Genomic DNA, 13825 nt, shown 5'->3' with positions numbered 1-13825 from the left:
TGGCCGCTCACCTGGGAGCGCACATCTGCTACCTGCCTGCTAGCCTTCCTGGAGGCTCTGCCGTCACGTGCTGTGACCACCTGCTATTCCAGAGACTCCTGCCCGCTCACCTGGGAGCGCACATCTGCTACCTGCCTGCTAGCCTTCCTGGAGGCTCCGCCGTCACGTGCTGTGACCACCTGCTATTCCAGAGACTCCTGCCCGCTCACCTGGGAGCGCTCCTCCGCTACCTGCCTGCTTGCCTACCTGGAGGCTCCGCCGTCACGTGCTGTGACCACCTGCTATTCCAGAGACTCTTGCCCGCTCACCTGGGAGCGCTCATCTGCTACCTGTCTGTTGGTCTTCCTGGAGGCTCCGCCGTCACATGCTGTGACCACCCGATTATCCAGATACTCTCGCCTGCTCACCTGAGAGCTCACGTCTATCATCTGCCGCCACAGGTCGTAACAATCCTTTACCCAGAGACTGCCCCGGTCACTTGCCGTGACCTCCTGCCCGTTCATCCAGAGACTGCCCCGGTCACTTGCCGTGACCTCCTGCCCGTTCATCCAGAGACTGCCCCGGTCACTTGCCGTGACCTCCTGCCCGTTCTTCCAGAGACTGCCCCGGTCACTTGCCGTGACCTCCTGCCCGTTCTTCCAGAGACTGCCCCGGTCACTTGCCGTGACCTCCTGCCCGTTCTTCCAGAGACTGCCCCGGTCACTTGCCGTGACCTCCTGCCCGTTCATCCAGAGACTGCCCCGGTCACTTGCCGTGACCTCCTGCCCGTTCATCCAGAGACTGCCCCGGTCACTTGCCGTGACCTCCTGCCCGTTCATCCAGAGACTGCCCCGGTCACTTGCCGTGACCTCCTGCCCGTTCATCCAGAGACTGCCCCGGTCACTTGCCGTGACCTCCTGCCCGTTCATCCAGAGACTGCCCCGGTCACTTGCCGTGACCTCCTGCCCGTTCATCCAGAGACTGCCCCGGTCACTTGCCGTGACCTCCTGCCCGTTCATCCAGAGACTGCCCCAGTCACTTGCAGTGACCTCCTGTCCGTTCTTTCAGAGACTGTTCCAGTCACCTGCTGTGACTGCCTGCCCGTCTACCCTGGTCGCCACCTGCTCCCTTACAAGGACCGCCCCCTTGTATAGTAGCTCAGAGGTTCCGCCTCCCAGACCCGTTACAGTCAGCTAGGGCAGCGGGACTATCCAACGCAGCCAGGCGGGCCTTGTGGCTCAAAGGTTGCCCAGGCGACCTACCTTCGAAACAGAAACTGTGCTCCCTCTCGTGTGACGGTAGACTCCTGTTTGGCCAAAAGTTGGAAGACCTGTTAGAAAAAGCAGGCGATAAAAGCAAAGGCTTCCCGGGATTTTCGGGGGAACCAAGAAGATTTAGTTTTCGGAGGAGAAAATTTAACCGGGGTCGTCCTCCGGGAGACAAAAAGAGATGGGAAGCCAAGTCCAAAAAAGAATCGGGCTACATGTTTGGAGGACCATCCTCGAGTTCGAAGAGATCCTCCCAATGACGCCAGGCTGGAAGTGGGTGGAAGGCTTTCCCACTTTTTTCCAGCTTGGGACGCGATAACAACAAACCCCTGGATTCTGAAAATTATCAGTGGGGGCCTGAAGATCCGGTTCAGCCAGACCCCCTGGCGGACCTTTGTGGTTACCCCCCTACGAAAGGTCCAGGAAGAACAATTAGCCCTGGAAACAGAAGTGTTAGAGTTAGTAGGAAAGCAGGTCCTTCTCGAAGTACCAGCAACACAGAGAGGGAGGGGGTTCTATTCCCCACTATTCATGATAAAAAAAACAAACGGGTCCTTAAGGACCATCATCAACCTCAGGAGTCTGAACCAAGTAGTAGAAAACCAGACTTTCAAGATGGAGTCAGTAAGCTCGGCAGTGAAGCTCTTACATCGCAACTGCTTTATGGCTGTAATAGACTTGAAGGACGCATATTATCACGTCCCAATCCATCCGAAGTATCAGAAGTATCTGAGAGTAGCCCTGTTTATTCAGGGGAAGCTGAGGCATTTTCAGTTTGCTGCCCTACCCTTTGGCCTCTCCATTGCCCCGAGAATATTTACGAAACTAATAGCAGAAGTGACAGCCTTCCTACGGATCAAGAATGTAGTGATCGTGCCATATTTAGACGACTTCTTGATAATAGGGAAAACAGAAGCCCACTGCTCCAGTCAGCTCCTAGTAGTCACGGAAGTGTTGCATCAGCTGGGGTGGTTAGTAAATTTCCAAAAACCAAGACTAACCCCCTCCAGGACTCAGACCTTTCTGGGTCTAATCCTAGACTCTCGTCGCCAAACCTGCTTCCTCCCAGAGGACAAAATCTGCAGGTTGATTGCATTAGTCTCGAAGGCCATTCAAGCTCCGGAGATGTCTCTGAGAGAGGCAATGTCCCTCCTGGGTTCTATGACGGCCTGTCTCCCAGCAGTTATGTGGGCCCAGGGGCATATGAGGCGGCTTCAGTGGGAGGTCCTGTCAGCACAGAGGTCCTGCAACGGGCATTTAGAAGGCAGGCTCTCTCTCTCCCCAGAAGTAGTAGATTCCCTTTCGAGGTGGACAGTCAGGGGAAATCTGACCGCAGGCGTTCAATGGTCCAGACCAGTAGATCGGGTAATTACGACCGACGCAAGCAGTTCCGGATGGGGGGGTCATCTGGCAGAACTCTCAATACAGGGTCACTGGGCTTACCACGAGAGGGGAGCATCCTCAAACTTAAAGGAGCTTTGGGCAGTAGAAAGATCCCTCAGGGGCTTCCTCCCTCACATCCAAAATCACCATGTCCAGGTCAGGTCCGACAACCGGACAGCAGTAGCCTATGTGAATCACCAGGGAGGGACAAGGTCACACCCTCTGATGGTGGTGGCAGACAGGATCCTTGGTCTAGCAGAGCGAAACCTCCTATCCCTCAGCGCCCTTCACATAAAGGGGGTAGAAAACGTGAAAGCAGATTTTCTAAGCCGCCATACCCTAAGACAGGGGGAGTGGGGGTTGAACCCGGAGGTCTTCCATCAGATTGTCCAGTTATGGGGGCAGCCAGACATAGACCTGTTCGCCACAAGGGCAAACAGAAAGGTGCAGAGATTTTGCTCCCTAAATCCGGCAGAAAATCCCCATGCCGTAGATGCCCTCCAGATTCCTTGGGGGTTCAGGAAGGCCTATGCCTTTCCGCCATTAGTGATGATTCCAGTAGTGGTGAGGAAGATCCGGGAGGAAGGCGCCAGGGTGATTTTGATGGCCCCTTTTTGGCCCAAGAGGCCTTGGTTCTCTCTGCTTCGACTAATGTCGGTGTCAGATCCCTGGATTCTACCAGAGAGGCCGGACCTTCTCATGCAGGGACCAGTATTCCATGCCCAGGCCAGGGGGTTCCATCTTTCGGCATGGAATTTGAGAGGTCGCTTTTGAGTAGCAAGGGGTTTTCACCAGGCTTAGTTTCTACTTTATTGGGGAGTAGAAAACCAATTACAACCAATATTTATAGCAGAGTTTGGGGTAAATTCCTAGAGTTTATAGATATCCCGCTATCGAGCAAACCTCCGATCAGGGGCATCCTGGAATTTCTGCAAAAGGGGCGGGACCTGGGTCTAGCTACAGGGACCCTTAAGGTTCAAGTTTCAGCTTTGGGAGCACTCTACAATTGTAATCTGGCTGGGAATAGGTGGATCTCGAGGTTTATCAAGTCCTGTGCCAGAGCAGGACCGGTTAGGTCCATGGGTGTTCCTCCTTGGGACCTGAATTTAGTCTTGAATGCTCTTACTAGTGAGCCATTCGAACCCCTACACAAGGTTTCTCCAAAAATTCTCACCCTTAAGACCATCCTCCTAGTGGCCTTAACGTCAGCCCGTAGGGTGGGTGATCTGCAGGCCCTCTCGGTTAATCCTCCTTACACACACATCTTTGAGGATAGGGTCACCTTGCAGCCAGATTCAGCGTACCTTCCCAAGGTGGTATCTAGATTTCACCGTAGTCAGGAGATTGTGCTACCCTCGTTCTGCAGCAATCCCAAGAACCCAGGGGAAGTCAGGTTCCATAGCCTAGATGTTAGGAGGTCCCTGCTACAGTACATTCACATGACTAGTCTGTGGAGGAAAGACTGTTCTCTGTTCCTGGCCTTTCAAGGGTGTAGGAAAGGTCACGGGGTGTCCAAGGGTACCATCTCTAGGTGGCTCAGGGAGGCCATTTGCTTAGCCTATACGTCCACAGGGGTTCCAGCCCCGGACAATGTGAGGGCTCATTCCACCAGAGCCATTGCAACCTCCTGGGCTGAGAGAGCAGACGTCTCGATCGAGCAGATATGTAGGGCTGCTACTTGGTCTACACCATCCACCTTCTTTAAGCACTATCGGTTGGATCTGTCCTCTTCTGATCTCACCTTTGGGAGAAGGGTACTTCAGGCGGTGGTCCCTCCCTAGGGTGCTCATAAATTCTCCAAAATTCTCTCAAGGTGTGCTGTCATGGGGGAGGGGAAAACACCAAGGTTACTTACCGGTAGCCGGTTTTTCCTGAGCCCATGACAGCACCCGTAGTTTCCCCCCCTTATTTTTTCTATGTTTCTCACACCCTGGTGTGCACTGTTTGGGGTGGTGTGTATATGTATATTGTGGTGTTGGTTATGTGCCTAACCTGTGTAGGGAGGTCCTCTCAATGCTCTGTAAACAACTGAAGCGAGGGAGAGGTGCCGCCCTTTTATTTCAGACGGTTTCCTGTCCTTGGTGGGGCGGATCCTCTCTCAAGGTGTGCTGTCATGGGCTCAGGAAAAACCGGCTACCGGTAAGTAACCTTGGTGTTTTTTTTTTTTTCCCCATTGGAGGCAGGGATAGAAATAGCCATCTGGACTGGCAGCAGCTTTCTCTCTTACGTTTTTTATTTATCCTTGATTTATTTCACACATTGTGGCTCCATAATATCATAAATGCTGGTATTGCAACATTTAAATAGATTTTATTTTTGCAGATTTCCCCTATAACTAGGGATTAGGCCCAGTTACAGGGTAAAATCATCCTCATGCCTGCAATGCAGAATTGATTTGGGTCTGTTAGGACCCATCTGCTCTCGCCACCTAGCAACTGCATGATTGCTGGGACCAGAGGAGACTGCGCTACCAGCGCTTCCTGTGTTTCGAGTGTGTATACAGCAATTAGGAAGATAGAGACAGTAGTAAACCATGTCTGCCTTCTCTATGGGGAGTCGGACGGTCACTTACAGTCTGCTCCTGTAGCTTCACGATCTCCATGTAGCGGTCGGCCCTTAAGTGATCAGTACCGTAATTTCCCTATATCCTATGCATAAAGGAAAAATAACTTGATAATATCCCTTTAATAAGCTATCATTCTAAAAACTGCTGCACCTGTTCCCTCTAACCTGCAGTTCCATGTAAGCATGCCACGGTTATATCAGGTGACGGTCATGACTGAATTATGTGTATAAGGCAGCTGATGGTGCAGTCACACCATTGTGGCATGTTTGGGGCAGAATCTTCTTTTTTTAAAAAAAATTTTTAATAAAACCAATTTACATGTAAACTTTTAATACAATTCCGAACATTTTAGACAAATAACTTAATGTTTTATCTCTGCTGTGTTTTAGGATGACCGGACACCTCTACACTGGGCATGTTCTGCGGGGCAGACTGAGGTGGCGGACTACTTAATGCAGCTCGGCGTGCCTGTGGATGGCCAGGACGATGTAAGGCGATGTTTCTGAAAATGCACTAAAGCTTCTTGCACAGTGCATCTGCAGCGTGTGCGAGGTTCCTTCTGGGAATTTTTAAAATTGTAATATTAGATAATTAGGATTCAGGGCTCATTCAGATACCCATTATTTTTCACGTACGAGAAAAATGGACCTAGTCTGAGTGTCGCCAAGAAAAATGTTCATATCCATATTGGACATGTGTCTGAGATTTAGAGCTGACCCCTTGCTCCTCAATAAAAATTGGATAAGTGAACAGCCCCATAGACTATACCAAGTATGAAGGCTACCTGTGAAAATCAAAAATAGAAAAACTGATGTCTGAATGAACCCTAAACGAGAGCAAAAACTATTATTCAATTAGTTTTCCTACATTTAGTTTTCTTTGCACCCTCCCTGCATGTGCATGGTGAGATTGCTATATGTTTTCTAAGACGATGATGTTTTAAACCCAAATTGTGCACGTTCTGTCTCCCAGGCAGGGTGGACCCCTCTTCACATTGCCGCCTCTGCAGGACGCACTGATATAGTAAGAGCCTTAATAAAGAAAGGGGCACAATTGAATGCGATCAATCAGAATGGCTGCACCCCTCTGCACTATGCCGCCTCCAAGAACAAGCATGAGGTAACGTTATCTGATGTGTTCTTTGTCCCATTAACGTTTTATTGAATGTGTTCTGATTAATTATTTTGTTTGTCGTAGAATAATAAAATCTTAAAATAATATTCTCGTAAATTCAAAGTATGTAAAATCTTCATTTTACCTGGTGCGGTGCATCTATAGTTTCTCTCTACTTTTGAAGATTGCAGTTTTGCTTCTTGAAAATGGCGCTTCACCTGATGCAAAGGACAAGCTGGAGTCCACACCTCTGCATCGTGCTGCATCCAAAGGCAACCTGAAGATCGTAGAGATCCTCCTACAGCACAAAGCTTCCACTAACATACAAGACACTGAGGGCAACACACCCCTGTAAGTATATATATACAAGACACTGAGGGGAATACACCCCTGTAAGTATATATACAAGACACTGAGGGGAATACACCCCTGTAAGTATATATACAAGACACTGGGGGGAATACACCCCTGTAAGTATTTATATATACAAGTCACTGAGGGGAATACACCCCTGTAAGTATATATACAAGACACTGGGGGGAATACACCCCTGTAAGTATATATACAAGTCACTGAGGGGAATACACCCCTGTAAGTATATATACAAGACACTGGGGGGAATACACCCCTGTAAGTATATATACAAGACACTGGGGGGAATACACCCCTGTAAGTATATATACAAGACACTGAGGGGAATACACCCCTGTAAGTATATATACAAGTCACTGAGGGGAATACACCCCTGTAAGTATATATACAAGACACTGGGGGGAATACACCCCTGTAAGTATATATACAAGACACTGGGGGGGAATACACCCCTGTAAGTATATATACAAGACACTGGGGGGAATACACCCCTGTAAGTATATATATACAAGACACTGAGGGGAATACACCCCTGTAAGTATATATATACAAGACACTGAGGGGAATACACCCCTGTAAGTATATATACAAGTCACTGGGGGGAATACAACCCTGTAAGTATATATATACAAGTCACTGGGGGGAATACACCCCTGTAAGTATTTATATATACAAGTCACTGAGGGGAATACACCCCTGTAAGTATATATACAAGACACTGGGGGGAATACACCCCTGTAAGTATATATACAAGACACTGGGGGGAATACACCCCTGTAAGTATATATACAAGTCACTGAGGGGAATACACCCCTGTAAGTATATATACAAGACACTGGGGGGAATACACCCCTGTAAGTATATATACAAGACACTGGGGGGAATACACCCCTGTAAGTATATATACAAGACACTGAGGGGAATACACCCCTGTAAGTATATATACAAGTCACTGAGGGGAATACACCCCTGTAAGTATATATACAAGACACTGGGGGGAATACACCCCTGTAAGTATATATACAAGACACTGGGGGGAATACACCCCTGTAAGTATATATACAAGACACTGAGGGGAATACACCCCTGTAAGTATATATACAAGTCACTGGGGGGAATACAACCCTGTAAGTATATATATATATACAAGTCACTGAGGGGAATACACCCCTGTAAGTATATATACAAGTCACTGAGGGGAATACACCCCTGTAAGTATATATACAAGACACTGGGGGGAATACACCCCTGTAAGTATATATACAAGTCACTGGGGGGAATACAACCCTGTAAGTATATATATACAAGTCACTGAGGGGAATACACCCCTGTAAGTATATATACAAGACACTGGGGGGAATACACCCCTGTAAGTATATATACAAGACACTGGGGGGAATACACCCCTGTAAGTATATATACAAGTCACTGAGGGGAATACACCCCTGTAAGTATATATACAAGTCACTGTGGGGAATACACCCCTGTAAGTATATATACAAGACACTGAGGGGAATACACCCCTGTAAGTATATATACAAGACACTGAGGGGAATACACCCCTGTAAGTATATATATATACAAGACACTGAGGGGAATACACCCCTGTAAGTATATATACAAGACACTGTGGGGAATACACCCCTGTAAGTATATATACAAGACACTGTGGGGAATACACCCCTGTAAGTATATATACAAGACACTGTGGGGAATACACCCCTGTAAGTATATATACAAGACACTGAGGGGAATACACCCCTGTAAGTATATATATACAAGTCACTGTGGGGAATACACCCCTGTAAGTATATATACAAGACACTGTGGGGAATACACCCCTGTAAGTGTATATACAAGACACTGTGGGGAATACACCCCTGTAAGTATATATACAAGACACTGTGGGGAATACACCCCTGTAAGTATATATACAAGTCACTGAGGGGAATACACCCCTGTAAGTATATATACAAGACACTGGGGGGAATACACCTCTGTAAGTATATATACAAGACACTGAGGGGAATACACCCCTGTAAGTATATATACAAGACACTGGGGGGAATACACCTCTGTAAGTATATATACAAGTCACTGGGGGGAATACACCCCTGTAAGTATATATACAAGACACTGGGGGGAATACACCCCTGTAAGTATATATACAAGTCACTGGGGGGAATACACCCCTGTAAGTATATATACAAGACACTGGGGGGAATACACCCCTGTAAGTATATATACAAGACACTGGGGGGAATACACCCCTGTAAGTATATATACAAGTCACTGAGGGGAATACACCCCTGTAAGTATATATACAAGTCACTGAGGGGAATACACCCCTGTAAGCATATTTACAAGACACTGGGGGGAATACACCTCTGTAAGTATATATACAAGACACTGAGGGGAATACACCCCTGTAAGTATATATACAAGTCACTGGGGGGAATACACCCCTGTAAGTATATATACAAGACACTGGGGGGAATACACCCCTGTAAGTATATATACAAGACACTGGGGGGAATACACCCCTGTAAGTATATATACAAGACACTGGGGGGAATACACCCCTGTAAGTATATATACAAGACACTGTGGGGAATACACCCCTGTAAGTATATATACAAGACACTGTGGGGAATACACCCCTGTAAGTATATATACAAGTCACTGAGGGGAATACACCCCTGTAAGTATATATACAAGACACTGGGGGGAATACACCCCTGTAAGTATATATACAAGACACTGGGGGGAATACACCCCTGTAAGTATATATACAAGTCACTGAGGGGAATACACCCCTGTAAGTATATATACAAGTCACTGAGGGGAATACACCCCTGTAAGTATATATACAAGACACTGGGGGGAATACACCCCTGTAAGTATATATACAAGTCACTTGGGGGAATACACCCCTGTAAGTATATATACAAGACACTGGGGGGAATACACCCCTGTAAGTATATATACAAGTCACTGAGGTGAATATACCTCTGTAAGTATATATACAAGACACTGAGGGGAATACACCCCTGTAAGTATATATACAAGTCACTGAGGGGAATACACCCCTGTAAGTATATATACAAGACACTGAGGGGAATACACCCCTGTAAGTATATATACAAGACACTGGGGGGAATACACCCCTGTAAGTATATATACAAGACACTGGGGGGAATACACCCCTGTAAGTGTATGTATATATATATATATATATATATATATATATATATATATATATATATATACAAGACACTGAGGGGAATACACCCCTGTAAGTATATATACGAGACACTGAGGGGAATACACCACTGTAAGTATATATACGAGTCACTGAGGGGAATACACCCCTGTAAGTATATATACAAGTCACTGAGGGGAATACACCCCTGTAAGCATATTTACAAGACACTGGGGGGAATACACCCCTGTAAGTATATATATATATATATACAAGACACTGAGGGGAATACACCCCTGTAAGTATATATACAAGAAACTGGGGGGAATACACCCCTGTAAGTATATATATACAAGACACTGAGGGGAATACACCCCTGTAAGTATATATATATACAAGACACTGAGGGGAATACACCCCTGTAAGTATATATACGAGACACTGAGGGGAATACACCACTGTAAGTATATATACGAGTCACTGAGGGGAATACACCCCTGTAAGTATATATACAAGTCACTGAGGGGAATACACCCCTGTAAGTATATATACAAGTCACTGAGGGGAATACACCCCTGTAAGCATATTTACAAGACACTGGGGGGAATACACCCCTGTAAGTATATATACAAGACACTGGGGGGAATACACCCCTGTAAGTATATATACAAGACACTGGGGGGAATACACCCCTGTAAGTATATATATACGAGACACTGAGGGGAATACACCCCTGTAAGTATATATACAAGTCACTGAGGGGAATACACCCCTGTAAGTATATATACAAGACACTGAGGGGAATACACCCCTGTAAGTATATATACAAGACACTGGGGGGAATACACCCCTGTAAGTATATATACAAGACACTGTGGGGAATACACCCCTGTAAGTATATATACAAGTCACTGAGGGGAATACACCCCTGTAAGTATATATACAAGTCACTGTGGGGAATACACCCCTGTAAGTATATATACAAGACACTGAGGGGAATACACCCCTGTAAGTATATATATATATATATATATACAAGACACTGAGGGGAATACACCCCTGTAAGTATATATACAAGACACTGTGGGGAATACACCCCTGTAAGTATATATACAAGTCACTGAGGGGAATACACCCCTGTAAGTATATATACGAGACACTGAGGGGAATACACCCCTGTAAGTATATATACAAGACACTGGGGGGAATACACCCCTGTAAGTATATATACAAGACACTGGGGGGAATACACCCCTGTAAGTATATATACAAGACACTGTGGGGAATACACCCCTGTAAGTATATATACAAGACACTGGGGGGAATACACCCCTGTAAGTATATATACAAGACACTGGGGGGAATACACCCCTGTAAGTATATATACAAGACACTGGGGGGAATACACCCCTGTAAGTATATATACAAGACACTGGGGGGAATACACCCCTGTAAGTATATATATACAAGACACTGGGGGGAATACACCCCTGTAAGTATATATATACAAGACACTGAGGGGAATACACCCCTGTAAGTATATATACGAGACACTGAGGGGAATACACCCCTGTAAGTATATATATACAAGTCACTGTGGGGAATACACCCCTGTAAGTATATATACAAGACACTGTGGGGAATACACCCCTGTAAGTATATATACAAGACACTGTGGGGAATACACCCCTGTAAGTATATATATACGAGACACTGAGGGGAATACACCCCTGTAAGTATATATACGAGACACTGAGGGGAATACACCCCTGTAAGTATATATACAAGTCACTGAGGGGAATACACCCCTGTAAGTATATATACAAGACACTGAGGGGAATACACCCCTGTAAGTATATATACAAGACACTGGGGGGAATACACCCCTGTAAGTATATATACAAGACACTGTGGGGAATACACCCCTGTAAGTATATATACAAGTCACTGAGGGGAATACACCCCTGTAAGTATATATACAAGTCACTGTGGGGAATACACCCCTGTAAGTATATATACAAGACACTGAGGGGAATACACCCCTGTAAGTATATATATATATATATATACAAGACACTGAGGGGAATACACCCCTGTAAGTATATATACAAGACACTGTGGGGAATACACCCCTGTAAGTATATATACAAGTCACTGAGGGGAATACACCCCTGTAAGTATATATACGAGACACTGAGGGGAATACACCCCTGTAAGTATATATACAAGACACTGGGGGGAATACACCCCTGTAAGTATATATACAAGACACTGGGGGGAATACACCCCTGTAAGTATATATACAAGACACTGTGGGGAATACACCCCTGTAAGTATATATACAAGACACTGGGGGGAATACACCCCTGTAAGTATATATACAAGACACTGGGGGGAATACACCCCTGTAAGTATATATACAAGACACTGGGGGGAATACACCCCTGTAAGTATATATACAAGACACTGGGGGGAATACACCCCTGTAAGTATATATATACAAGACACTGGGGGGAATACACCCCTGTAAGTATATATATACAAGACACTGAGGGGAATACACCCCTGTAAGTATATATACGAGACACTGAGGGGAATACACCCCTGTAAGTATATATATACAAGTCACTGTGGGGAATACACCCCTGTAAGTATATATACAAGACACTGTGGGGAATACACCCCTGTAAGTATATATACAAGACACTGTGGGGAATACACCCCTGTAAGTATATATACAAGACACTGTGGGGAATACACCCCTGTAAGTATATATACAAGACACTGAGGGGAATACACCCCTGTAAGTATATATACAAGACACTGGGGGGAATACACCCCTGTAAGTATATATACAAGACACTGTGGGGAATACACCCCTGTAAGTATATATACAAGACACTGAGGGGAATACACCCCTGTAAGTATATATACAAGACACTGGGGGGAATACACCCCTGTAAGTATATATACAAGACACTGTGGGGAATACACCCCTGTAAGTATATATACAAGTCACTGGGGGGAATACACCCCTGTAAGTATATATACAAGACACTGGGGGGAATACACCCCTGTAAGTATATATACAAGACACTGTGGGGAATACACCCCTGTAAGTATATATACAAGACACTGTGGGGAATACACCCCTGTAAGTATATATACAAGTCACTGGGGGGAATACACCCCTGTAAGTATATATACAAGACACTGGGGGGAATACACCCCTGTAAGTATATATATACGAGACACTGAGGGGAATACACCCCTGTAAGTATATATACGAGACACTGAGGGGAATACACCCCTGTAAGTATATATACAAGTCACTGAGGGGAATACACCCCTGTAAGTATATATACAAGTCACTGTGGGGAATACACCCCTGTAAGTATATATACAAGACACTGAGGGGAATACACCCCTGTAAGTATATATACAAGACACTGAGGGGAATACACCCCTGTAAGTATATATACAAGACACTGTGGGGAATACACCCCTGTAAGTATATATACAAGACACTGTGGGGAATACACCCCTGTAAGTATATATACAAGTCACTGAGGGGAATACACCCCTGTAAGTATATATACAAGTCACTGTGGGGAATACACCCCTGTAAGTATATATACAAGTCACTGAGGGGAATACACCCCTGTAAGTATATATACAAGTCACTGAGGGGAATACACCCCTGTAAGTATATATACAAGACACTGAGGGGAATACACCCCTGTAAGTATATATACAAGTCACTGGGGGGAATACACCCCTGTAAGTATATATACAAGACACTGTGGGGAATACACCCCTGTAAGTATATATATACAAGACACTGGGGGGAATACACCCCTGTAAGTATATATACAAGACACTGTGGGGAATACACCCCTGCAAGTATATATACAAGACACTGTGGGGAATACACCCCTGTAA

The 13825-nt window shown here is 45.7% G+C and overlaps 1 protein-coding gene across 1 annotated transcript in view; it reads left to right on the top strand.

Moving 5' to 3' along the window:
- The window catches only part of PSMD10 (proteasome 26S subunit, non-ATPase 10), a 35001-nt gene that overhangs the window by 13710 nt on the left and 7466 nt on the right, over window positions 1–13825 (top strand). Inside the window, exons 2-4 of the mRNA XM_073641116.1 lie at window positions 5586–5684; window positions 6169–6315; window positions 6494–6660. Of these exons, the coding sequence (XP_073497217.1) occupies window positions 5586–5684; window positions 6169–6315; window positions 6494–6660 (413 nt within the window). The remainder of the gene's footprint in view (window positions 1–5585; window positions 5685–6168; window positions 6316–6493; window positions 6661–13825) is intronic.

Source organism: Phyllobates terribilis, unplaced genomic scaffold (genome assembly GCF_046119375.1).
Source record: "Phyllobates terribilis strain yellow unplaced genomic scaffold, ASM4611937v1 Scaffold_7__3_contigs__length_470593459, whole genome shotgun sequence".
NCBI classification, from domain to species: Eukaryota; Metazoa; Chordata; class Amphibia; order Anura; family Dendrobatidae; genus Phyllobates; species Phyllobates terribilis.
Note: the sequence above shows the minus strand (reverse complement) of the source record. Positions and strands in the feature narration are given on the sequence as shown.